Source organism: Anas platyrhynchos, chromosome 5 (genome assembly GCF_047663525.1).
Source record: "Anas platyrhynchos isolate ZD024472 breed Pekin duck chromosome 5, IASCAAS_PekinDuck_T2T, whole genome shotgun sequence".
NCBI lineage: Eukaryota > Metazoa > Chordata > Aves > Anseriformes > Anatidae > Anas > Anas platyrhynchos.
In genome coordinates this window covers 29660703-29687622 of record NC_092591.1, presented here as the reverse complement: position 1 = coordinate 29687622, position 26920 = coordinate 29660703, and the positions used below count along the sequence as shown (strand labels likewise).

The window sequence follows — 26920 nt, the reverse complement described above, 5'->3', positions numbered from 1 at the left end:
TAGGGCAGTGATGCACAAGATGACTTGAACACAGCTGAGGCTCTTTGTTGGCATTTTCCCAGCCCACATGCCCTCAGCTGCTGCCTTTCCCACACAATAACCATCTTCGTCCTCTCCAAACCCCTGATGGCCCTCCAAACCCCTCTGTCAACCAAAGACCCCACATCCTTCACCCTGGTAAAGCCTGACTGCTCCACTAGTTCAGCTATCAGCGTATGCTCAAGGGAAATACTGGCCTGGAGTTGAGCAGGCCCTGTCCTCCCCGCCTGCTAAGGTCCCCTTTAACAAGGCTGCTTTGTTACTTTCTCACCCACAGCCCTCACAAACCCCAAATTAAATCTGGAGCTTTCAAAGGCAGTCCCCTGCCAAAAACAAACAAACAAAAAAAAAACACTGATCCTGAAACCAGTTTTGTCCTCTAGAATGCCCACATCTGCAGAGCCCCATTCATGACACAACATCACCTGCTTGCAGTTACCAAGTTCCTGCACCCTGCAGTGTCCTCAGAGCACCGCAGCCATCACCTCACTGCCACGTGCTGCCTTCCTGGAGTGAGCTCTGGCCCTTTGAGCCGTCACACACAACTGCCCTTTGCCACAGCGATGCCTTCTCCACACCTCGACATTGTGCCCAAATATTCACTCGTGCCCAAGCACCTTAGAGCTTGGAAATCCCAGTGGACCCCCCCCATGATCCCTGGCAGCCTGGGATTCAGCCACCAACACAGCCTCCATGTGCCCACAGGTGTGCATTTCAGCCCCAAAGCCATAAGGGAAAGTGTCCTGCTCTCAGCAGCACTCATACCCTGTCTTTTCTGCCCTACAACGACCAGTCCCCATCAGCTCAACAGGACTGCACATTTCAGAGAAAAAGGGAAGGGATCTGAGCATACCAAGCTTGTGCTTCTGCTAAACAGACAAGACTCAAACAGCTTCTTTTACTCCAGAAAGCAGCCACACATCAGCGGGGGGGGTAGGGGCAGGAGATGCCCCTTTCCAGGCACTGCCCAAGGAGCAGTGGCCTCAGGTGGGACCTCCAGCCTGAGAGCCAGGTGCATCACAGCAGCATGCTCACCTCCCTGACCTAACCTGCCGCCTTCCCCATCCCCAGCTGACGGGCAGACTCAGATAAGAGGGCGTTGATAACGACTTGGTCGGACGTGTGACCTGTCCTGTGATCAGAACTGACAACTCTGATGCAACAGCCCCGCAGCACCCACTTCCCGGTGAGTGCTCCCCCCGTTTCTACCTTTGCCCCACTTCTGCAGATAAGAAGTTCGGGAAATAAGCGCCGAGCTGTAAAGTCACCTGCTTCCCAACTGACAAGCCCTGAGCCCGGGCATGGCCAAGCCATGGGCCCTGCCTGCTGCCTGCGCTGGCACCGTGCTCCCCGCCCCTCGCTGCCCCGAGCTGATCCCCAAACGGAGCAGCAGGGGACCAGGAAGGACACAGGCATCAGCCTGGTTGTTTTCTCTGGGTGTGCACTCAGTGGGGGCAAAGATTGCACGGGCTGAACCAGATAGCCCAGCCAGAAAGTACCAAGCACCCTGTTTTGCACGAACAGACCACACAAAGCATCCCAGTATAAAGAACACTTTACAGCAGCGTGGCATGTACACCGGGGTGCCCCCAGCACGCCCCATATGGTGACATGGTGTCACCCCATGCTGAACGCTTCCTTCTGCCCTGCACTGGAGTTACTAAACTGAAGGGTGCCTGACAAAGAGCACCCATAGGAAATGAGCTCACTCAGACTCCCAAGCCTTGCCCGTGTCGCTAGCACCTCCTCTATCTGTAGCTTGCACAGGCTGAGCACAGCACTGAGCACGGCACAGATGTGGACAGCAAGGGGGCAGTTATGGGGTAAGACGTTAGTCCATCAAAAAAGGGGCAGGAAAGAAAGAGCTCAGACTCCAAATGCAGGAGTCCTGACAGAATTTAGAATCTGCTTTGATTAAAAGCACACTGGGAGCTATGGAAAACACAGAGATCAGATTCTCCTTTCCAACTCTCTAGTTTAAGCCCGTTTACTAAAATGCCACTTGCCCTGTGCCAAATTCTCAGTCTCTCAAGCTGGCTAGTGCTGTTTCACAGCAGACAGGATAGTGCTTCTTTAGGGACCTCAGACAGGTGATCCTGGGTGCTGCAGAAATGGAACAGCCTTTCTTCCTGGCTTGCCACTCCCTTGGGCACAGCTCCACTTATCTTAATCTTACCAAAGGCAAACACATGCAGCAGTCCAAAGACGAACACAGGAGCCACTGCTAGATTTTACAATAACCATTCTTAGGTTACTAGGGAAATAACTACTCAGCTGAAGTAATAGGGATCTCTATCCAGGGATTTGAGACCCATCTTCACCAGGAAATCCCTTCAGACACAACCCTCCTCTTCAGCATCCTCCTCCCACAAAGTATTTCATGTCATTCAAACATATTAGGAAGGATTTCTAGACCTAACATCACACAAGGTGAACAAACCCCATTTAGCTCTACAAAGGAAGATGATCCCAAAGCAAAGACAGCACGGGACTTGTCTGCCCCTGCTAAATGTGAGCAGCCTGGTTCCCAGGGCCACTTTCCCTTGCAGCCCTGCACAGTACACACTGGGAGCTGGGACAAAGCACTGCCGGTGCCCAGACTCTATCTTGGGCTCTTTGTCTTGACGTGCAAAGCATGGGAGAAGGTGCAGAAGAGGCAGCTAGCTTCTCTGCTGCCTGGAATGGAAGGAAAGGAGACCCAGAGACACAGCTTGGTCTCCTTAGCCTCGATATCTGTGTTTGACTGTGTTTGGAGGGCAGCCAGAGACACCCCTCTGACTGAGCACAGCTACCTCCCAGCAAACTACCGCAGCACGCCATCTGAGTGCAAAATAAGGCCCCTCTCTGCCCTGCAGCTGTTTGCTGTACCCAAGCAAAGAATGACAGAGGCTTATGAAGCACTGGCCTACATTCAGAAGCGGTATAACCCTAGGGAGGTGGGCACGCAAGCAGGAAGGGGGGAGTGATGCTGACCTGGCAGATGTCCCCTGCCTGCATCTCCCCAGGCACCATGGGGTGCAGCGGGAGCTCTGCAGCACAGGCACTGGTGTACGCAGCCCCTGCTTCTGGGGGATCTGCAGCACATGTGGGCAGTGAGACACTGCAGCATTACCAGCCCCTTTTGCAGCCTTACACTGGTTTGGATTTGGCTCTAGCAGGGGAGGCTTGGTGCTCTGCTCAAGACACAGGGTGCAGCTGGCAGCAGGCAGCCAGAACCAGGTCCCTGCTAGCAGACACAAGGGCTCCACCTTGTCCTGTTGTTCTACAAAACCTTTGCCCAGACACACACACGCATCAGATGTGACAGTCAATAGCAGTAAACCCTACTATGACCAGGAAATCTTCTACTAGAAGTGCTGGATTGTTAAGCTGCTCATTACACTACCCTGGCTGATTTCCTAAGAACTTGATTCACTTGTGCTTACACTGCAGCTCACAGGACAGGAGGAGCATCATGCTTCACATCCCTAAGCAGGACCATACGATGCTTTTTCCACCACAGAAAAACTCACAGAATTGAGGAGAAAATTCACAAAAATAATCAGAAGCAGCACTCAGTTTTGTTTCTGTCCTAGTCAGACTCCTATTTAACTCCACGGGACACAACACTGCCACGACCTGAAACTCAGCATTCAAACATTGACATTTTGTGCTCTGTCCCTGCAGGAAAGTCTCTCCCCTCCAGCCCTGGCTGAGAATGGGAAGCCATCTCTTCCCATCAGAGAAACGTGCTCCACCTCCTGCAACTACTCAGCAATCAGGGCGGGCAAGAAACACTGCCACAGCAAAGCACAGCCTGGAAAGGTAGCTCTGCTTCTGTAGCACTCCTGTTACTGCCTAAGCTGAAGGCACATTAATTTCATTATTGCTCTCCCCCAGACATACCTCCCTTTTAAATAGTAAGTATTGATCTGTTTGAAATCAGACTCTGGTGCTATAATTAGACACCTCTAAAGCACACATCGCTGTGTTACACAGCACAGCTGTGAGCTCCTGGGTCCTGGACGAATCTTCATTAGCATTGGACTCCCATCAGGAACAACCTTAAAGCACATCTCCCCGGTGTTCTTGGTTACCGTGTTTTGGTTCAGATGACAGCCTCAGAGCACATGAACACATACCCCCAGTCTGAAACTAAACCAGAGGTGAACTCCAGTCACTAGTGAGTGTTGGTCCACAGGTGCAGACTAGAGTTAGGCAGAAGCAAAGTTTCCAGCACTCACGCAGAGCAGATGCCAGTTCCTTAGCACCATTTGCTCAGTAGCTGCCCGTTTCCTACCCAGAGGAAACGTCCCTAGCTCAGACACAGCTGGTCCCAGCCCTGCGGACCTCCCAGTGCCAGGCACTGCTGCCAGAGCAGGCAGCACCTCATTTCTCTAAAAGATCAACTCAGCACAAAGGCCAGGCCCCCAGCTGCCAGGCCTCACTGCTCACCCCACTTCTGCTTGGGCCTCCCAGCAGCGACTGGGCAAGATCCTGCCGGGATTTGTTCCTGAGGCAGCACCAGGAGGCATCAGCGTAGCTGTGCTAACTCACTCTTTCGCATGAATAAACTGGGCAAATACTTCACATTACTCTCATTTTCAGCTCATTAGTGTGATGGCAGCTCTCTTCCTTCTAAAGGACTGTGCATAAGGTGTGCAAGCTGGAGCCACAGGCCTGTGTGCAGCCCCCCACCTGCCTGGTACAGCTTGTTACCAAGTTCTGGGGCATCCACCTCCCTCAGGACTCTGCAGGATTAAAACACTTGCTAGTTCAACAAATTCAACCCTGGGGTCATCTCTCCTACTGACCTCACTTGGCAAGAGACGAGGTCTAACTGGGCAGCACAGGGCCCAGACCTCGCAGGCTGCACACCCAGCCTGCTTGGCTCTTTTGGAGTCTGCACCTGCCAAAGAACAGCACGAGGAAAAACAAAACAAAGAACTGGGTCAACATTTTAAACGTGTCACTTCTAAAGTTCACCATCAACCATTAAGCATATTCATACAATCAAAAGAGCAGTATCAGTGCTCAAAGGGAGCCCTTTGGCTGTCTTTACCTTAAAAAAAAAATCCTACTTTTTAAAGAGATGATTACCTAATTCAACCTAAAATTGAGAGCCTTCTCCCAAACACAAGTTTTCTGCATTATCTGCAAGATGTGATCTAAATAATGGAAAACTTCACTGGATCTGGGTCACTGACAGAGGTTGTTTTGCTTGTTTGTTTTTGTTTTTAAATCACTGCTGACTTCCAGCACCATACTTAAGACTACCCAATAGCAGATAGTGGATAAGATGAAAAGCAGGAGTGATATTGACAAAAGCCAACTTCAGCTCAAAAAAGGGCTCCTCCTCAGCCTTATGGAAAATGACTCCTCTGAAGCCATGCTTTTATGTCTGTGACCCCCTGCAGGTCCTCAGGTTAACTGTGAGAGATGTGTCAAGTCTCAGGAAAAAGCAACTTATCTTCCACTTGCATTGCAAGGATGCACACGTGCACAGGGGAATCTCCAAAACTGCAGCAGTTGAAAATCTGCTTAAGGAGAAGAGAGACCAAGTTTGGCTCTTCCAAAGGAGCTGAAGTTGCATGCAACAACTTCTCTTGGTTGACTACAGAAGGAGCCTTAGAGAAAGAGCTGTATGGAGGATAACCTGTTGGAGCATCTCCCAGAAAACAAATCCTTAACTTGGAAATATTTTTTGTGTGTTTGTGGCCACTCCATCAACCAGTACAGAGTCCAATGGCTGATCTTACATTTGGGCATGTTTTTCTTTCCCCCCACTTCATTTATTTGCATGTAATAATAGCAGGAAATGGCGTCAGCACAAAGTTCAAACTATTTTCCCTATTAAAGGCCTTGCGCAACTGTTTATCTAGCAGGCCTTTAATGACATCTTTAGTCCAGTTACAGGGCAGAGATTACAAGCATTTTCAGGTGCTCTGGGCAGGACCATCCATACTCCATGGAAATTTTCCCATTTCTTTATCAATGGAGATAGCAGTGATAATGCTTGTTTCACCAAAACTAGAAGGTCCTATATCTTCAAAAAGAAACAAATCAGATGAAAAGCAATTCTCTCTATATGACACAAAGAATTTCTCAAAGCTGCTTTATCAAAAGCAAGTTGCTTGCATCCTAAGTACTAGAAATGCACTGAGCTGTTTAATGAATCAGCCAATATTAGGTACTTACCAACTTTATCACACACCCCCATTCACATTCAAGATTCCATATGAAACAAACAGCTTACTGTTCTGCTTGAGGTTTCCAGAGTAAGATTATTTGTGGACAAAAAGCTTCAAGGAAACACCATGCAATAAAAGACTATGGTTAGGGCAAACACTGGCTGTCCAAGAAGCATCCAAGCTCCAAGAACCTTAACTCCATTGGATACCTCAAAATAGATATGAGAATAGGCACTACTATGCTATAAAAGCTACATTTTAAAATCTTAACATTTTATTCTTCTTTCCTTAAATTCCATGTCATATGTTCAGCAGAACAATATTGGAAAGAATGAAAGATTTTAGATCAGAATTATCTGATTGACATTAGTCAATGAGCTCCAGCTCCATGGATCCCTGGCAAAACACCGTGTGCCAAATTCAATCTTTCATTTATGCTGTCATATCAGCATTTCTAAAGATTTTCTTTCATCGTCCTGACTTGAATGGGCATTTTGTAGCAGTACTTTCTGCACAGTCAGACTTCCATTGAATTATATACCCAATGTCTTAAATGGTCAAGTGTATCATTGTCTGGAGGCAGTATAGCCACTGCCCCATCAAAATCATTATTAGCAATTAAAACTGAGGCAGATATTTTCAGGATTCCTCACCCTTCAACTTTTTCTTCCTCATGTAAAAGCAGATCATGGGAGCCAAGTTCTGAACTTGAAAATGCAGTGTTGATTTTTCACGTGGTTTTATTTTTTTAATGATTTAACAACCTATACTGCCTGCTTGCCTCTCCCACTGGTCTAGTCATTACCTCGTGATTTGATTGCTGCGCATGCCATAAGCCATGCATTTGTAACATGCAGTTCCTTGGAACACGCAGCCATTTCCACCAGCTACAGCTCAAGTCAAACAGAGTTACCTTTTCAGTGCTTCCTGGACCACCTTCTCCACTAAGGCTTTTGCCTCTCAGCTTCCTTTCAGTGCTACTGGAGCTGAACCCCCCTCCCAAGGCTTTCCTTAATGCTCCACCTTCTGGAGTCCTGGAACTTGGTTACAAACCAAAACAGTTCTCATTAAAAAAAATAAAATAGCTCCTGGCTTAGAATTAAGCTTTTGGAAGACAGAAAGACAACTAGGACTACACCAGATGGTAAATTCAGGTTTTTTAAGCCAGTCATGTAATTCTGGGAGCTCAAGTCTAGTCTGGGGGCTGGGGAGAAGACGAGTTTTATGTATGTACTTGTGTGACTGACAGCACTTTACCCTGTGGTATCAGAGAGATGTAAAAAAAGCCTCCTGTTAATCTGCAAGCAATTTAGGAGTTTTGCTCTTTTGGGCAATCCACGGAGGAAAAACAAAGTACATCTCTGAAGGCTGAGTAGCAATGTGGTCCAAGTCAGACTCCGCTGTGTTTGGGGGAGCCTCCAGGCTGCTGCATCACTCCCTGCTCTCCTCCGAAGGGCCCGATGCCCTCCTTCCTGCACAGGCCTGGCAGCTCCCTGTGAGCAGCCTAACCCTGCAGCAGCAGGGCTGCCTGCCATCTGCTCCCGGCAGCGCTCCCACACACAGGCTGGCAAGGCAGGCTCCTACCTGGCGCGGACTTGAACCAAAGCCCTCCCTCGCACAGCTCAGCTCAGTTCTCTCCCTCACTTCCTCATGCGCAGGGATGCCGTGAGCATCCCCTCCCACCTGCCGCAGTTCGACACAAGAGCAGCTCTGCAGATCAGCTCAGCCTTCCTGCTCCCTGCTATTGCAAAAAGGGACTGCACAGAGGAGATCCAAGCAAGTCTCAGTAAGACACAGCACCAACAGATGAGCAACTGGGCTGTGGCAGCACCCTATATTTGGGCACCGACAGGTCCTGGACATACACCACAAGGCACGCTGGTCAACGAACACTGCGCAGTGAGAAAATGGCCCCGAGCTCCCCACATGGCTTGTAAGCACCTGCAAGGCCTGCTTCTACCGCAGCACAGGGCTTGCTTCACCTTGCTTTCTCCCCAGCTCTCCCCTGCCAAGAAACAGTTTCTGGTGCTTCATTTCCTGTCTGTCTTCATTCCTGTGGGAAGAGGAGTTTGTGGCCATCCAGTTAGCTCTACTGTGCACTGGGAAACATGTAAAATCATGTCACAGCTCCAGGATTTACTAGCTCAAGTCTGCATTTTCCAGCATTTATGTTTTCAGAAGGATGTTTTAGTATTCACCTCTCTTTGAGCTACAAAAATGTTCCTGATTCATGCTGTTGGCAAAAAGGGGTGCTAAAGATCTCTTCTAATTAATACCCGCATCGCAGCAGAACAATGCACCATGAGGTCTGAGCAAAGAAAGCAGCACCCAAGACTGCATTAAGCAGCGCTTGTGTGGCTTAGCACTTCCTGCCAGAACTGAAACGGAAGCAAAGGCTGACATCAATTGATCCTCAGCCAGAACCTGAGCATTAGAGAAGTAGCGTTATGCATAAACTCCCTGAAGCTTCAGTGTGGTCTATAAAAGTTTTACTTTTAGCTTTTTGATAAATTCAACCTCCAAACACAGAGTGCAGATGCAGACCTGCAGGTCTACATCCTGCTAAAGTGTCTGTCAGTCTCCCAGAACCACCCGAGTCACCGCGCCTGTATCTCCCATAAGACATCATGTATTTGGTTAAGCCTGCCCAGACCCAGACCTCAAAAACACATTTCAGGAAGGGTTTCAGCTGCAAGTTTTCAAACTAAACACTGGTCACAGAAGAGCTTTGGTCCTCAATCTCCCAGTCTGGTGTTGTCCATTACAACTGGAGACGAGAGCACTTCCAAAGCATGCGCCTCTTCCAAGAGCCCTCCAGATCTCAGCACTCAGAGATGAATTCCATCTTATTAGAGGAAGCTTGGGCTCACCAGCACAACCTGGCACAAAAGCACAGCAGGCGAGTGATGCTGGTTGTGTGCATGCTGGCTCCCTGTTTCTCATCACTACGTTTTACTCTGGCAGGTCTATCTGTGCTATTTTTCTGTGGCTTGCAGCCATGCGTTCAAGAGGATGAGTGCAGCAAGAATTAAAGGCTCTATCAGTGCGCAGAGGCGTTCAGTGCACAATTCATGTCTGTGTGTGCCTCTCTACCCTCACATTAACCACCGCATTTCAGGCAAATGTCCCTGGAAGAACACACTCTGCCTGACATCAGTCCCTCCCTCACATGGGTTCTCAGCTGGAACAAGCTGCTGAGAGTCTGGGGAGGGGGGCTGCTGGCTGCAGAGACCACCAACGCCTCTGGATTGAGTGCTAACAAGCAAGCCCCCTTCAATGTCCTTTGGCATATGGCCTGGGAGGCAAGATCAAGTATGTCAGTGAGTGACAGGTCACAGCGACAGCCCACAGCCCGCAGGCATCCTGCTGCGATCTTGGGAACACTGCCAAAGGGAAGCTTTCCTTTCTGGAGCATCGTCAACCCACTCTTGCTTTCAGCGTGCCTTTCTCTTCCTTCCTTTCCTCCATTTCTATCAGTGCTGCATTCTGCGTGCTCCCAGAGAGAAATAGGGCAAACATAACCTGATTAACCGAGAGGATTTGGGCAGGAGGGGGCGGGAGGAAGGGAGATTAATACCCACAGACATACAGAGCCCTTCCCTCCTGCATTAGCTCTTGCCTGTTCAATAATTAAAGTGCTCTGCAGTGACTTTGGAATTTGCTATAAAAGCTTCTCGTAAACTCTGTCTCAGCATGTAGACATCAAAAGAAAGAGAACATTCGGTCTGACAAGCTGAAATTTCTTCCCTGCTCCAGGGTCAGTCAGAAGCTTAAAAATCACTTGGATGCACGCCTATGGCTCCATTTTAAAACATAAGGGTCCCTCTTGCTGCTGTTCATCTATCGACAGCTTGAATCGAGCTTTTATTTGGCTAGGCTCACCTTGAAGTGTGGGCTGGAAGTTAAGACAGGCTTCCTTTGCTTCACATGTGGGAAAATCTCCAAGGCAGACAGTAGTTCATACATGTTCATATGAATAAAGAACAAGTCACACAGGCTCTGACTGCCTACCATTTTCATACTCAGCCTCTCCTGCTTGCTTACCATATAAACAGATGATTGAGGTCAGAAATGCAAAGCTTTCCCGTATGCAGAAGGGATGTCTTCTCCGACCTTCCACAGAGCTATTTTTGGCTACTCTTATATGCCTAAGAGCTCTTACAGAGGTCACGCACTGAATTAAGAGCCGCCAGTTCATGCAAGACACAAAATGTTCACAAGGGTTTTCAGTTGTTTTTGCCCCTCGTTTAAAAAATATATATATATATATTTTTTTTTTTAATTGTGTCTCTTTAAGATAACACCCTATTGACTCCAAATGCCCAGGTGTGTTCTAGTTGCAAGGGAGCATATTTTTAAAGGGGCCATGAGACAGATTATTAGTCATTTGTGAAAACATACAGATCATACTGTATGTTCAACATGCATTGGGGGTACAAACAATTGGGAAGATTAAAAATGTCAGAACCCCAGGCTGGTGGCAGCCAAACAGGCAGACAGTGATATTCTACAAGGAAGCAGCAGAGCTCACTCCTGCCTGCACACGTAAATACACCACACCACGTCCCAGAGGTCAGAGGCCTGTGCTCAGCTCCATCCGTGTCTCCCAAACCCTACTGCTGACATTTCACTACCAGTCTGGCACTGCCCTGTCCGCAAACGCTTCAGTCCAGAGAATGAGAGTGAAGAATTGGGTGAACCCCACTGCCTCAGGGGCCAGTCCAAAGGTTTGCCACATGGTGAGGAACTGACGTGTACGTGTACCAAGGGGACTGCACATCCCTGTCACCACTCCAAAAATTGTTCATCCTCACAGTGAGTGAGAGATGGAACATGCTGGTATTTTTTCCCTCCCGACATCCCAGCATTAAATCTCAAAGACCTCCCACAAACACACAGTGAATCATACATAGACCATAGGACGCACAAAACAGGAATGATGTACAATTAGCAAAAAAGGAGGTGGAAAAACGTACCAGCAGCGAAGTGATCAGAGGACCCAGCATCAAGAAATCTGGCTCTAGTGCGCACATGCACAGAATCAATGACATTATCTCCTACCACCTCACTTTTTTTGTCACACTGGTACCTTTTAAAAATGGAAACTGTGCTCAGACACTGCCTCTTAAGGCCATAACTGCACGGGGTCTAGGAATACAACTGAATCTGGACAGTTGTGAGAAAATCAACACAAGGCTGGTGTGCCAGTGAGAAATAGTGTACCTTGCATTTACCACCAAGGACACAGGCACGCTGTTCCTCTTACATTCAGGGTCAAGGAACAACAGATTCTGCAAGAATCAAGGCTGCCCCTACAGCAGCCCAAAGTCAAGCTCTCGTTCCCTTTTGTAACATTAAGCAAGATTCACCATAGTTTGCAAAACAGCAAGGCTGTGCCCTACAAGAGTTTGCTAAATATTGGTGAAGCTTCATCTAAACACAGGAATAAAGGGACCACAAACCAGCAACTGCAGGCTTAGCATAGCACTGTGAAAATGATTCACTGGCTGTCTGCAGGCAAGCAAGATTTCATTTTCTATTTAAAATTTGAATGTAAATAAGAAAGCTGAATTGATAGAAATATGGGTCTGTGCTTGTGTGACATTTCTTGGAAAAACACAGTGCCCTAACACAAGTATTGTATTTGGTAATCACTTTCTGTGGCTCCACTTTCACTTCCTTGCTTTGCTCTGACTCTACAATTTGTGAGCTCTTTGCTGAGGAGAGCTACTGTGTGTCTGTACAACGCCTGCACTGTGAAGCTGTGCCGCCAACAGAGATGTTCAGTCTGGTACCTGCTCGGAGTACATTAATAATTTCTCTATGGTTGCATAATGAAGCAGATTACCGCTTGAGATTACTGCTGGTTAGCCACGCAGGCTGCATGTCTCTCTAGTCTTATTTTCTTTCAGAAACAATGCCTCTTTTTAGACCTTCAGCACTGACTCATGGTGCAGTGTATCATGTTTCAATTAGGAAACATGGGATTCAAAAAAAAAAATATATGGCAGAAAATAGCTTTTTAAAAAATCATTAGAAATCACCCTCTTCTTCCTGCCTTGAACTTACATCTAACCTCAACACACACACCTACCTTTGCTGTGGATAGGATGATGTCTCCAGCTACAACCCTCAGCCCCTGGGGAAAGCACAGACCCCTGAACACCCATGGCAGCCAACTAAAACAAAGCTACCACATATCCAGATGATGACATAAATCCCCAACAGGTAGCATGAGCTGGGAGAACTTGGTCTTTAGAAAAAAACTCTCTCTTTCTTTAGCAACTTTCTGCCTACAAAATACATTAAAGCAAAATTAAAAACCCCAGAGAGCAGAACTTCCCAAAAGACAAGCCACCAGCTTTTCCTAGGGGTAGCTCTATTTCCAATCCAGCAGCATGTTCTCCTGGTAGTACATATGATATAGATGGTATTTCAGAACTCTGCGTAATAACCTCTCAGGACAGTACCTGCCTCTCACATTCTGCACCCCCTGGCTTTGCATTCATCCACAGAGCTACCACCACCACGGAAAAAAAAATAAATGTAAGAGTACCTCGTGCAGAGACAGTGAAGTTATTCCTCCCCTCTGAGGGCAGCAGAAGAATTCAGCTCTGTAACACAAGCTAAAGGCCCTTAGGGCTGTTAAGAGCTCAGGGCTAAGCCAGGCCAGTTGCAGCTCTTTTAAAGAGCCTCAGGTGTGGCCCAAATGTGGGGACTGAAATGAAAGCAACTGGTTGCCTGTCTCCACACTATTGATAAGTGTACTGAACTGCAACTTAAGCTTCACATTCTTTCTCCCACAGCTTTCCCCAGGGAATGGATAATCATTTATTACATACAGTCATTTGTAAGTGCACACATTTTCCATATACGCTAGAGAATGTGCAAAAACAGAACATGATTGTCTTGATCTCTGGCCTTCCCACTCTAGGTACAGAACTGGGCTTTATTCCCTGGGACCCACAAAGAATTACAGGAACTAAGCCATATTTTACAAGCTCCAGGAAACAACAAGAGGTACAAAAGTTGTGCTTTATAGCACTGATGTTTAGAGTGAAAGCTTTGAGGACAGGTATCTTCCATGCCTAAGTGTGTCCTTCATGAAAACATAGAACAATTTTCATTCTCTAGGACTTCCTTGACCTTCGTAGAAACGAGAGCTTGGCCACAGTCATTTTGGCATAGGAGAGAATACATAATATGCTATTACTTTGAATACAATGAGGATCAATCAGATATGCAAGGTCTGAAATGCTGGAAAAGTATCTTTGAGAAAGAGAACACTTGGATGAGACATGATGGATCAATTACTTACTCTGCTGTCCTGAGTAACACATCTTCCTTTTATTCCTTGGAACATGCTAAGACACACAACATCCACATCTGTTTCCACATCCCTTGATGGGTCTGATACCCATCTGATAGCTCTTCTTTGCTGTCTTCCCTTACAGGAGGATTTACAAATTACTTATGCTTTTCACTGGGGGGGAGACAATACTGTGTCATTAAATGTACTGTGTCCCAAACAGCCTGAATCAGGAAAAAAAAAACCTGCCTCTGCAGGATTCTGTTGCTCTTTACACTGAGCTAACCAGCTTGTTGGCATGTGGTGTGCTGAGAAGGGATCCTGGGAAAATCAAAACTGACAGCTGCAGAATGAATATGAATATTAAAATAGGGGCAAGGAGGTCTCTGCTCCAGATGGAGTATAGAGACATGCCTCTGACCTTTTGCTGCTGAACCTGCCTACCCCCTTGAATTGGCAAGCAGCAGCGGCAGCAGTCTGCAGCACTCTTCTCATATCCCACTGGCTCCCTACTGTAATTTATAGAAAGTCTCCACTTACTGCAACCTGCCAGGCACTCAAGAACAACTTAAATAACAGTAAGAGTTCTGCTGCTGCTGCCAGTTTAGAAGGCAGACAGCATCAGTGGGGATGCAGTAGTGATAACACTCCTGTGGACAGTCAGTAAGAGGCAGGTGCTGAACCGGCTGAGATGTCTTTGTGACTCTGCTACGCAAAGACTGAATAGTGGTTCCTGTCAACCAGGCTGCCTTTCCATCTATCTCTGCCCATGCGATTTATCTGAGCATCCCATTTCCTGCAGTTCCTAAGTAAATGAGTAAATATTCAGTTATGTAAAAGGAATGGGTTTGGCTTGGAGAATCCTGCACAGTGACTCATGCTTCCATGAGTAAAATCCAATCCTTCAGAGAGCAAGACAGTCACATGTTCTACTTAGTCCAGCTACCTCTAGCTACATCTAACAAAAAGACACTTGGGAATTAAAGAATCTTCAGAAAGTGACAATTATTTACACAGGTCTCCATGCATATATTACCCTGGTGAACACCGATAAATAGGTTGTAGAAATACCTAAGTAAAAAATACCCGGAAATAAGAATTGCATCAGCTAGTGCTTCCCCCTGCCCCCACCCCACCCCGCCCACTTGCCACAATGACGGTGCAAAGAAAAAGAGGGAGAGAAGCAGCAGAAGAACTACATCCTTGTACCACCCAATATGTAACACGTAATGCCATATTTGCAGTGATACCTGTTAGTGCAAGGCATGGTGAAATTCATCTTTTAGTTTTCAGTTTCCTTGGATCAGTTCAAATTGTTTGATGTAGCTATACTGACGAAGTTTGTAGAACACAAATAAGGATTTTAGGGAGTGTGAACCAACTTCCTGTATCCTACACAGAGAAGTATCTAAAAATTGCAAGAATTCTGTCTCTGGGAGCTTTTCTGGTGTTAAAGATATAGCGGAGTATGACAATCTTCTGATCTCACACTACTCAGTTTTGTAGCCCAGCCTTCTCTGACTTAGGGAAAGAACCTCCATCATTTCTATTTTGCTTTACAGTGCTGAAGTGTTTCATAATAAACTAATTCCTACAGTACCACCACCCAGTTGGTAGATAAGGACCCTGCCCATTTCACAAAGGAGAAATGAAGCCATACAATTGGAAGGAGTTGTTCAGGCTTCAGATTAAATCAAAGGGAGAGACAAGACTGGTACATGACACAGCTGTGTCCAGTGCCAGGTCTTTCCTGCACACACTGACATCTTATAAAAGAAAAGTCGTTGTCAGAGTAAAATCAGGACTGATCATGCTGAGAATAACACTGATGATTTTTAGGAGCAAGTTAGACCTCAAATCTCAGGTGGAGCAGAGAGATTTCACTGACCTTTCCGGGGCTGGTCAGCACCAGCAGTGGCATTGGGTTACTGCCAATCTCTTAGCTAGGCTTTTGCTCATACAGCAAATATGTGCAGGTCGTGGTTTGGTGTCCTCGTCCACCCCAGCAGCACCATCAGATTGGACTTAATCGTTCAGGAGCAAGGACCTGAGCAAATAGCAAGAAACATAGAAATGAAACACCACCATGTAAAACCTCTTGCATATTAGCAAAATGGAGAGAAATGTACTAATACTTTGTAAGTGTTTAACTGAAAAAAAGCAAGAGACACACATTGAACTCACCTTGTATAGCTGTCTCTGGACTTTGTGATAAAGGTTTAATCAATATCTCATAGTTTAAACACATTGATTAATGTGAATCTTTTCCTTCTGTTTCTTCTTTGGATTTGATCATCCAAAGCCTGATCAAATGCCACCTGATGTCAGTGGAAAGGCTCTGCCTGTTACTCCTAGAGAGAAAAGAGAAACGTTTCCACATTCAGCAACTTCTGTTGCTTTACTTTTCTTGTTTAATCTGTGAAAGCTAACACGGAAAAGAGGACAATCAGACTGAGGAAGGGCCAAGCTTCTCTGGAGAGACCCTGTCACATTTCAAGTATTGCCATCCTTCTATCTACACCACCTTCTGCTACTGCAATGGAAGGCAACAGCAGATAACTAATAGGAAGAGTAGAACTCCTTATGTGTACAAGTGAGGAAAGCTGGCCCCATCCCTACAAAGTCAGTCACTTAAAAGAAATCAAAACAAACCCGGCCTCCATCTTCCATGTGCAAGAACAATGCCCTTCACTTGCTCATCCCATTCTGTTTTTGCTGTTACGAGCTTTCTCTGTCAGAAGCTGTCTGAGCAGAAAATCGATGTCAATCATGACAGATGACTGCTCTCCTCCTGAGCATCTACTGCTGCTACTAAGATCACAAATGACACATAAAGGGAAAAATTTGGCATTCACAGCCTTCTTGTTTGAAACCCAGGTGAATTAACACCAGCACATTAAAAGCTGTCACTCATTTTTAATGAAACAAGGCTTCTGATCTGCTCACCATCATTGAGGACATGCTGGGACCAGGATGGTTTTGAAACATCCTACTTTGCTTGCATTGGTTTACTCTACTGAAGGCAGTACCTCTGGTATCCAAACAGGCACCAGACAGCTGAGGAGAATCTGATGCTGTAAGTTACCTTTTGTTATAAATAATGGACATTTGGTCTTGGTTCTGTTCTCATTAACAAGTAGCATGGACACAAGCAAGTGAAGAATTTACTGAAACTTATAGCCTGAAAATCATGTTCAATTTTATATGCCCGAGCCACAGAATAAAAGCAATCTTACAATGCTAGCATTCTTCTCTTAGAATCGCTGGTCTCGCCATGACAGTAGGAAAATACCACTTGCTCTACACTCGTTATATATTTTTAAATGCCCATTAATCTACCCAACTGGCCTCATCTTAGAAGCCTCTTATATTCAAAATCTTCAGAAATAAATTTTTTTATAGAGAGAAAACATTTCTTGACCTTTGTTCCTGTCAAGTGCTCAGTTTCTATCCCAGCAGACAAAGGTTAGCACTCAGTGTAGATGCTGTTGTTCAGAACCCCAGCTCTGAACGAGAATTTTAGGCCCATTGATACAAAGCCTCTGTAGGGATGGATTCCTGGGGTGCAGAATTAAACTTCCTAATCCATTCTTGAGACTGTTGATGGAACGAGATGCTCAGCGAACCCAGCGTAATACAGAATGACAGAACTACATTATACGGTTTCCTTTCATTCTGCATTCCTGCAGCATTAGGCCTACTCAGCACCTACCAGCACTTTCCCTTCCATACCACAGCTATTACGGTCCCTCTCCGCCCATACCACACATCTCACAAGCATCACTCAGCGGCAAGGAATAAAGCACATCTGTTTTTTGCAACTGACAAGTCATTATATCTAACCTCCTTTGGTAGAAGGGCTGTTCTTTATAATGAGAACCTGTGGTGGTTCAATACAGAACTCAAACCGTATTTTTCTGACTTCAATTTCATGCAAATCTCTCCTTAGGCAATATTTCAAACATTTTCAGTTATTTTCTTACCTGTGCTTCTTGTTCCTTTTATTTTCCCAATGGACTCTCAAAGAAACAATGAGGCTTTGAGCTACCATTCCCATCAGATCACCATGGCAGAAAGGAATTGCCACTGGGATGGTCAGCGAGAAGGTATTAGCATGCCCTGAACAACAGCAGTGAATTACTTCACTTGTAAAGCAGAGCTTGGTAGATGAGTACAAGCCTAACACATGATAAGATGCACCCATGTCCACATACTCTGCACCAGTCTAGCACGACTGAGGTCCTTGTTTTAGGCTTGCATGTGCTAGGAATGGGATGAAGTGGTGGAGAGATCAGGACCTCCATGGTAAACACACATTCTTCTCATTTGTAAATCAACTAACAACTAGGTAAAGTGACTTTAGAAGAGAGAGGATATCCCAGACAAGGCAGAACTGGAAAAGCTGGTATAGGTAAAGGAAGACAAAGGGAAGAATTGAAAGAAAGGCCTTCTGACATAGCAAGATAATCACCTCATAAAGGAATTCAAGTACATGTATATCCTAAAAGACACAAATATTTGCCAAATATTTGTATTGACAAAAATCAGAGTTAGAATCCAAAAGACAGCTAAGACAAATATCTGAAAGATACCACAGCCACAAGAAAATTTGGGGGGGGGGGAAGTGGGGCGAAGAAAAAAAAGGTATCACTAATAGAGGAACAGGACAATAAAGGTAACCTGGTTACTCCCACAAGCCTAAATGACTGCTTCCCTGATTTTCATTGAGGATGAACGTGTTAGACCATGGGTTAAAGAGAGGATGTCTAAGAGAAGGGGTAGAAGGGAGAAATGGCTACAACACAATAAATGAAGGCAGACACGTGGAGAGCAGAACAGAGCCTGCTGTGCTCCAACCGGAGGAACCAGACTGTCTTGATCCCAGAATCCTGAAGCACAGTTAACCACAAATCCAGGTGTGAGGATTTTCAGTAAGCTAACTGATTCGGAGGCATTACTATGGGCAAGGAGAACAGCGAACATGTCAGTAAGGAGCCATGCTGGAAGCAGTCTGGAACTGTGCATTTGATGTCTGTGCAGTTCTCCAGGAAAACTCCTGAAGGGAATTTTTACTCCAGACAAAAAAAAACAATTAACAAAGGGTTAAAAGGTAGCATGGGTTTATGGAAAAACAGTTTTGTGGGACAAGCCTGTACTGTAGTATAAAATCCAAAGTTCAGACATGCAGAGAATAATAAAACACAGGTTTTGTTCTGTTAGTATCCTAGGAAGAAGTGAGTGAAGAGAGGAAGGAGCTGGCTGTACTAAGGAGCCAGCGGGTGACGGGGAGCTGACTGTGGTGTGACTGAAAAACACAAGTACATGTCCACTTGTGGTATTTCCAGTAATGACAGGAAAACATCAATGTTCACAACATAGGCACCACTGAGAAGGCTGTTTAAAATACTCTCCTGCAGCATCCTCTCTCAAGAGAAAACAATTAAAACTGGAAGAGGCCTGCAGAAAGGACGTCCCGGTGACTGGAGCACGGCTGCTATCACGCAAGACTGCCAGGGTTTAGCTTATGTAACTTGAAAAAAAAAAAAATACTGGGAATTTGATAGACAAATATGGGGAAAGGGGAAGTAAACAGCAGAGCAGGATGTCTGGGCCAAATAAAACAAACAGCAATAGACAGAGATGGAAATGAGAAGCGGGTTTCCAGCCGCCGGCCGAGAGGCTCCATCCGGGAGCACGGCGGTGCAATTAGGGGGCCATAAACCCCGAGAGGCAGCGGGAATCAACCTGAGGGAGGACAGACACCAAACCCCAAAGCCCCGGTGCCGGCTGCAGGGTTTTGCCGTGCCGTGCACGCAGCCACCCCCGGCTCCCTCAGAGCTTCCCTCAGCGGGGCGGCCGTTAGGGGCCGAAGGGCGGCGGGGCCCGTTACGGGCCGCCCGTTGCCGCCCCCCCCCTCGCCCCGACGTGTCTGCGGGCACGTCCCCGCCGCCGCGGCCCGCCCGCCTCACGTCAGCCGCCCGGCCCCTACTTAAGGCCCCGCTTTCGGGTCCGCCCCGCCACGACCGCCGCTGCGCTCGGCTGAGGAGACCGGGGGTAGGTGCCCGGCGCCTGGCGGGGCGGGGGGGGGGGAAATAAGGCTGAGGGGGGGCCGCGGAGAGGTCCCGGCCGCTGCGGGGGGCTGCGGCTCTGCTCCCTTCTGAGGGAGGGAAGGGGGCACAGCGGGGTGCCGGGGAAGGTTGTGGGAGGCAGGGGCCGCCCGGGGAGGTGGAGATGGAGGTGGGGGGGGTGGCGAGGGTCCGCTCGGTGCCGGTTGTTCGGCCGAGCCCCCCCCGGTGGTGGGGCTGCCGGCACGCCCTGGCCCTCAGCCCGGCGCCGCATGGGCGAGGCACCGCGCCCTGCCCTGCCCGGGGGCCTTGTGCAAGCGGCGTGATTGCCGCAGCGCCCGCCCCGAGCTTCCCCTCAGCCGGGGGAAGGGGCCTGGGGGTAGGCATGGCTCCAGGCTGCGGCTGAACCACGGCCTTAACACCAAGCTACTAGGAGCTGAACTACAAAGAGCTGAAATGTACCCTCAGCTGCTTCTTGGCTCCTAACCTGCAGATTTCCGTGAAAATACCAAGCTAAAAACACTTAACTAACTCCAAAATGCTTGAGTGTGGACTCCTCACCAGCCCTGCACGTTGTGCTGCTTCAAATGCCGGGGGAGCGCTGGGCACGTGCAGGCTGCGCATGCCGTGCTAGCCCACGCTTCAGGAGACATCTTACGGCGGTCTCAGCTTGCAGCTCTTAGTCAGCCTTCCCTAAATGAGTACACTGCTGGCTTCCTGTCCCTCCTGCCTCAACCCCACTTGGTCTTTACCAGCCCTGCCAGCTCTGTCTCGCTGCATGGCCTTTCCTGCACTGCACAAGGTGGTGCCTCTTCAGCACTAGCTTGAGAATCGAGCTGTGTCTGTGCTTGCATCCATCTGCGAGGCTGCCCCTGCCTTGGGCTCTTCGGGTGAAGCAGAAGCTGGGCAGATGCCAGCACAGCACTGCCTGGGAAAGCAAAGGATCTTGGGGTGAAAGCACATTACTCCCTCCTTGTCAGGGTGTTTCAGCACACCTGTGGCTGGCACAGGTTAGTTAAAACCCATATAACCAGGCTGCTGTACAGCTGGTAGCTTAAAAAAAGTGAGGCTGTGAGGGTTGGTAATGCCACTCAGAGTATCATGTTTCAGGAACACAAGGAACTAGGTATTTCAATGCAGAACTGTACTGTTTCACGTGGAAACAAATCCATAAAACATACTTCAAGAATCATAATGCTTTCAAGAAGACTTTGCCAAATTGTTATACAACTGCAGCTCTGGAAAGGCTAGAGGCATAGAGTACCAGTTTTTCAGGGCAGCAGAATGGAGACTGACAGACCATGCTGTACTGGGAAGTAGTAAAATGGCTTCCTTTGGTGACATGTAACATGGATGATCATTTAAACCATTCTGCTAATGCTGCTGGAAAGTTATCCAGCTATGTAATCTATACTGCTCAACTCTATAGCAAGCTTAAACAGTGGATTGTCATGATTAATTCAGTTTTTAATTATTTTGTTGTGATTTAGCATCTATTAATAAAGAGTATCTGCTCGATATGAATATCCCAGTGTCAGTGAAACCTCTAAGGACTGGAGAGATAATCTGTTGCTTTCCTTTCCGCAGTGCACCATGTCTCTCAAGGATCAGCTCATCCACAATGTCCACAAGGACGAGCATGGCCATGCCCACAATAAGATCAGTGTGGTTGGCGTGGGTGCAGTCGGAATGGCTTGTGCCATCAGCATCCTGATGAGGGTAAGTGTCAAGCTGGGGATCAGGCAGCACAGTTTGGACTACTTGAGACCTAAGAAAGGGGGACAAAAAATAATCTGCCTTATTGGACTAATTGAGCTAGCACATGATGAACTTTTGGTTGTACATTACTTGATTTTGGTGCTTGAAATGAAGAAGCTAACTTCAGCAATTTCCTGTCAATAGCTTGTTCTTCTAAACCCAAGTTTTCCTTAGTATCTGACACAACATGCTCTGACTCATTCAACGGTAAATGCAGCTCTGAAATTCCAGATGCCCTATTAAGTAGGAGCCCTTTAACACTCCAAACACTGTCCAAACAGACAAAATAGCTTAATTCTTAGTCTGAAGCAAAGAAGATGGAGTGATGGAATAGTTCTTTGCAGTGGGAGTTGCTAAAAGTGGTCTTAGGTATTCCACAATGCAGAAATAATTGAAAACGATATGATAACACTAGAATTGTTTAACTCTAAAATAGGTAGTCTATGAACAACTACAAAGTTATTCTTCATCGTCCTGCTAAATTGTGCAACTATTCCATGTAGAATGTGGATATGAAGAGTATATAACTAATTCAAAGTGGATATCCCAGGAGACTAACTTAAATACCTGTCTTGGGAGCAAGTAGTGAGAAATGTGAACAGAATTGCTGAAATGGATTCCTGCTTCTAAAAGAATCGTAACTTCACCTTTCAAATTGAGTTCTTTGTTCAGAAATAAACTTACTCTTTAATCCTGGTCTCACACAGGACTTGGCTGATGAACTTGCCCTTGTTGATGTTGTGGAGGACAAGCTGAGAGGAGAGATGCTAGATCTCCAGCATGGCAGCCTCTTCCTTAGAACACCAAAGATTACTTCTGGGAAAGGTAAGTAGTTGGCTCCAATGTACTTATTTGAAAATGGAGATAAGCACATCAAATCTCAAACCTGGTCATCCAAGTCTAGCACTGAGCCTGCTATCCTAATTATAAAGAGGGGAGCTGACTTCATTTCTGTTCCTACAGAAATAGTACTCAGCCGATTCTGCTTCATACACTTTGAAAAGGGCCATCCAACTAGTATGTTCAGTATAGAAAGATGAACTGAAATAATTGTGGACCTCTGAGAATTCTTTCACAGGCAGTTAGCCTCTACGTTACTGCTTACTTGTCAGCAGTAAGACTGTCAGCTTGCAGTTTAGCAATGGCTTGGCTGGGGCAAGTAGCAGCCATCTCATACCTCAGTAAATACTCAGCTCCAGTGTCCACAGGTGATGAGTTATGAGAGGAGAGCCTTCCTGCTGCTTCTACACAACACTTGCACAGGAGGGTATCCTGACAGCTACCCCATATCTACCTATGGCTGAGGAGTATGGGATACCATTGCCTAAGTTCTGCTTTTTAAGATATTGATTTGCCTTTAAGGTTGCCACCTGTGGCAACAGGCCACACCTTTAAAAAAAATTTCCACTTTCTGTAGAAGGAAAGTCTAGAGTAACAATTATCAGTAAAGTGCTAGCAACCTCAAGCTTGAGAATTTTAGGTATCAATGCTAAAAGGAACTGAACTCCTTTCCTGAACCATGCGTACAGGTCATTTGATACAGCCTTTTGTCTGCAGATTACAGTGTGACCGCACACTCCAAGCTGGTCATTGTCACTGCTGGTGCCCGTCAACAGGAAGGAGAAAGCCGCCTTAACTTGGTGCAGCGCAACGTGAATATCTTCAAATTCATCATTCCCAATGTTGTGAAGTACAGTCCTGACTGCAAGCTGCTGATTGTCTCAAACCCAGGTTTGTCTCGTTTTGCCTTGGCCAGAGGATTTGGCTTAGAGAAGAGCGTTTTCTGCAGTAAGGTGGTCATTATATTAACATGACCAAGCACAGGCTATTGGAAAGTGTTTATGCCATATAAGCACATAGCAAGAAGTGTCGTCCTCTCCACACACAGCAAGCTGGTTCTCTGCGAAATAAACCAGGTTCCCTCCAATTTGGGTCTTCAGTTGCAAGTGATCTTTAGCAGAAGACACAGTAAGGGGCACTGGTAATTGCATGCATAGTATAAACAGCCTCTTAATTTTGTCCTTATAAACAGTCATTGTGTTAGCCTGCTGCAGGGTCTGGTGATGATCATGACTTCATTCTCTATTCCGCCTAACTAGCACGCAAATAAAAACTCTTAGAGATGAACAAAAGATACCACGCTGGTTATCAAACTGTTCATGACTGGCACTTATCTTCACTTTCTTTTTTTACCTGCAGTGGATATTTTGACCTATGTGGCCTGGAAGATCAGTGGCTTTCCTAAACACCGTGTTATTGGTAGTGGCTGCAACCTGGATTCTGCCCGTTTCCGCCACCTCATGGGAGAAAGACTGGGCATCCATCCCCTGAGCTGCCATGGGTGGATTGTTGGAGAGCATGGAGATTCCAGTGGTAAGGGTGAAATCTGGCTGTTACATCATTTTTTCTTCCTATACTTTGTTTGCAAGAAACATCATTTGCAAAGTCTACAGCAAAACTTCGCTCAGAAAGCTTTTGCACTGCAGCAGCTTAAGAATGCAAGTCCTGCTTTAAGTCTTCTGCAGCACAGAGTAACCCTAGATGATCTATATTTGACCTGAGTTATGCTGCTTGGAAAAGGTCATTACTGTAACCTAAGGAGGCTAAAAACTTCTATGCTAAGTTGTTCCCATAACGCTCCAAAAAGCAAACTGCAGAACCAAGAGGGTACAGTTCTCTGCAAGGGACTCCCAAAGATCTGCAGTAGATCTACCAGTACTCACTCAGTTGTCTTTACTGGCATCACTTGATTACTTGAACTATATTTAGGAATAGAATTACAGAGTCAAGTCTAGATGAGGACAGGAGAGAGCAATGTTCTCCTCTTGTAGCCTGCACTTTCTCTAGCAACAGCAGAGCAGCGCTGTCTGCTTCCTGACATCCAATAGGATGCATTTGGAATCAATTTTTATCTTGAGAAACTGCTGCAAAGTACAGTGTTACTGTCAATTTGGTTCATTTTGTTTAGGAGTTTTGCTTTCATAATGGTACATTAAAACCCTGAAATGTCACATATAAAGAACAGTGGTTTTATGCTCTTATCTTCTTAGCTCACAATTTAGATTAAGTGTAGTATGACCTATGAGACCAAAGTCATATCTAAACCTGTAACATGTGCAATAGATTAATTGCTTCACAAGATGAAGAATCTTGCAAACATAATAAAACTTAGTTTTATCCTCTTCAAGTTAACAGTTAAGATAGGAACTAGTTAGATTAATCTCTGTGCAATTCTCAGTACCTGTCTGGAGTGGAGTGAATGTTGCTGGCGTCTCCCTGAAGGCTCTTCATCCAGAGCTGGGAACTGATGCAGACAAGGAACACTGGAAGGAAGTTCATAAGCAGGTGGTGGACAGGTAAATAGAATTTCCCTTGTTTTTTTCTTGAACATGAGGATTAATCATGAACTACAACATCTCTAAACTGCATTATTTTTATCTAGTTTAATAAGTGGCCCAAAACAAATGTCAAGGTACAGAAATAGTACAACTTGGAATAATGTTTTAAGAACTAGTGTAAATCTGGCAGTGCTAATTTTTCATTGTTAGTGAGCTTTAAATAAGGGAAGTGTTTTAGCTTCCAATGTTAGTGAGGGGTGTAGTGTGGACTTGCTCATTTCAGTCCTGTCCACTGATTAGTGAAATTTCTGATCTTTCTAGATTAAGGCACCTCCAAAATAACTTTCCTACAAACATTCAGTTGAAGCTACTTGTTTTATAATGAGTAATTTTTTTACTCTGCAGTGCCTATGAGGTCATCAAACTGAAGGGGTACACATCATGGGCTATTGGCCTTTCTGTGGCAGATCTAGCTGAAACTATTATGAAGAACTTAAGAAGAGTGCACCCAATCTCTACAGTTGTTAAGGTGAGCAGCCCTTTTTGCCAACTTTGTCTTAACTGAGAACCGGTAACATTCTAGTTTAATTGAACTTAGTTCAGTTTTCCTCATTAGAACACTCTGCAAAACACATACACAAGGCCTACCCTAACTAACTATTCTTACCTACTTTTCAGGGCATGCATGGAATCAAAGAAGATGTCTTCCTAAGTGTTCCTTGTGTACTGGGTAATAATGGCATCACTGATGTAGTGAAGATGATCCTAAAACCTGAAGAGGAAGAGAAATTAAGGAAGAGCGCAGATACACTCTGGGGAATCCAGAAGGAACTACAGTTTTAAGCCTGTTCAAGCAGTTCAGTGTTTTGCAGTTTAACAGGGTTAGTGGTTTGTCTTAATGTTGCACTTTCCAAGTAGGTCAAATCCTTCCATGTATGTATCTCAACTAGAACACAAAAAATAAAATCTGAACAAAGGAGTTTCCTAAAGGTGGTGTTAGGAAACTATTCTAGGATTTTCCCCATGCTCAGACACCCGTGTTCTTAGCCAGAGAGAACTTAGTCTTGTACAGTGAAGTGGTGACATAAATCCAGCATTCAAAGCAGCACTGCCTAGAAACCCCTTTGCCTTTTCCTCACCTTGTTTAAACCTTGGCTCAGAACAATAAGTAAGTAGCTCTTACACAACATGAAACCAAAGACTATTTTCTTGCAGTTCAAGGATTGTCAACCCAATTGACAAACCTTCTCTGCCAGCTGAATAGCTTGGAGAGTTCACTGTTGGTTGGTCCAAATATATTTTCCTAAAACTGCTTTGGAATTTTTGTGTATACTTTTTTTAGAGAACCTTATTTTTGTGTACTGTATCAGACTAGTTGTAAGTTTATCTCCAAAGCATGTTTAAAAGTGTTCCAAGTTTCTGTATGCAACAAGACAGCAACTGTTCACCTGTAGTACCAGCTCCAACACCAAATAAAACATCAACGGTTATGTGTCTCCTCAGTTTTCCTTATATAGCTTTCTCTACATTACAGCTCCACTTAAAATCACTACTGACTTTATCAAATATATTTCTTCAGTCACGCTAACTCAAACCTCACCTTTGTAAAAAATTTTGCATATGAAGCTAATCCATTGTCAGTTCCAAATGCTTTGTAAACTTTTTAACATCAGACTCCTGAGTTAAGAGTGCAGAAAAAAAGTACTAATAGGAGTACTTAAATGCTTGGGACTTAAACTTGGTTGCCTCATTAGGGCAAAGAAACTGTTGACAGTATTGACAATTATCTGAGAAAAGAGATATAACTAAGGAAATGTTCTCCTTACGTGTATGTAAGGGAAGTGTCTCCCCAGATGACTGAGTACATGACATCCATAAAAAGTCAACCTGCTGCCAAGTACAGAAAATTATCTCTGGAATAGCAACCATGTATAGTAATAGTGACCAGCATTACTCTGTAAAGCCCATAGTATGGTAGATGAAGAATAAGGTATCTTCTCAATATATGAGAAACCTCCTTATAACAAAGAGGGAAAGGCCTTATACCTTTTTCTAACATTAGGACATGGCATGTAGCAGGAATGGAAACACCACCTGATTCACTCAAGTGTAGACTTCTGTATGGACTGCAGCTGGTGATGCTTCTCAGAACAAAGTATTTCAAAATAAGCTGAAACAGGCTGTGAAGCAAATTCAGTAACAAAGGAAAAGCTGTAGCTGTTGTACTGCTTTCTCTTCAAG

At 45.7% G+C, this 26920-nt stretch overlaps 1 protein-coding gene and 1 long non-coding RNA gene across 2 annotated transcripts in view; one reads left to right on the top strand and one right to left on the bottom strand.

Annotated features, from left to right (window-relative positions):
* Positions 1-18987, bottom strand: part of LOC106019768 (uncharacterized) — a 40396-nt gene extending 21409 nt beyond the window's left edge. The window contains exons 1-3 of the long non-coding RNA XR_011809626.1: positions 17502-18987; positions 15703-15869; positions 15407-15565 (exon numbers count right to left, since the gene is read on the bottom strand). This is a non-coding gene — a long non-coding RNA (uncharacterized lncRNA). The remainder of the gene's footprint in view (positions 1-15406; positions 15566-15702; positions 15870-17501) is intronic.
* A 156-nt stretch (positions 18988-19143) lies between these two features.
* Positions 19144-26169, top strand: LOC101799210 (L-lactate dehydrogenase A chain). The gene is made up of 8 exons (XM_038180769.2): positions 19144-19572; positions 21171-21302; positions 22049-22166; positions 22899-23072; positions 23541-23714; positions 24580-24697; positions 25085-25208; positions 25358-26169. The coding sequence occupies exons 1-8, from the start codon at positions 19159-19161 to the stop codon at positions 25520-25522; spliced, it is 1419 nt and encodes a 472-aa protein (XP_038036697.2). The 5' UTR covers positions 19144-19158; the 3' UTR covers positions 25523-26169.
* The last annotated feature ends 751 nt before the right edge of the window (positions 26170-26920 follow it).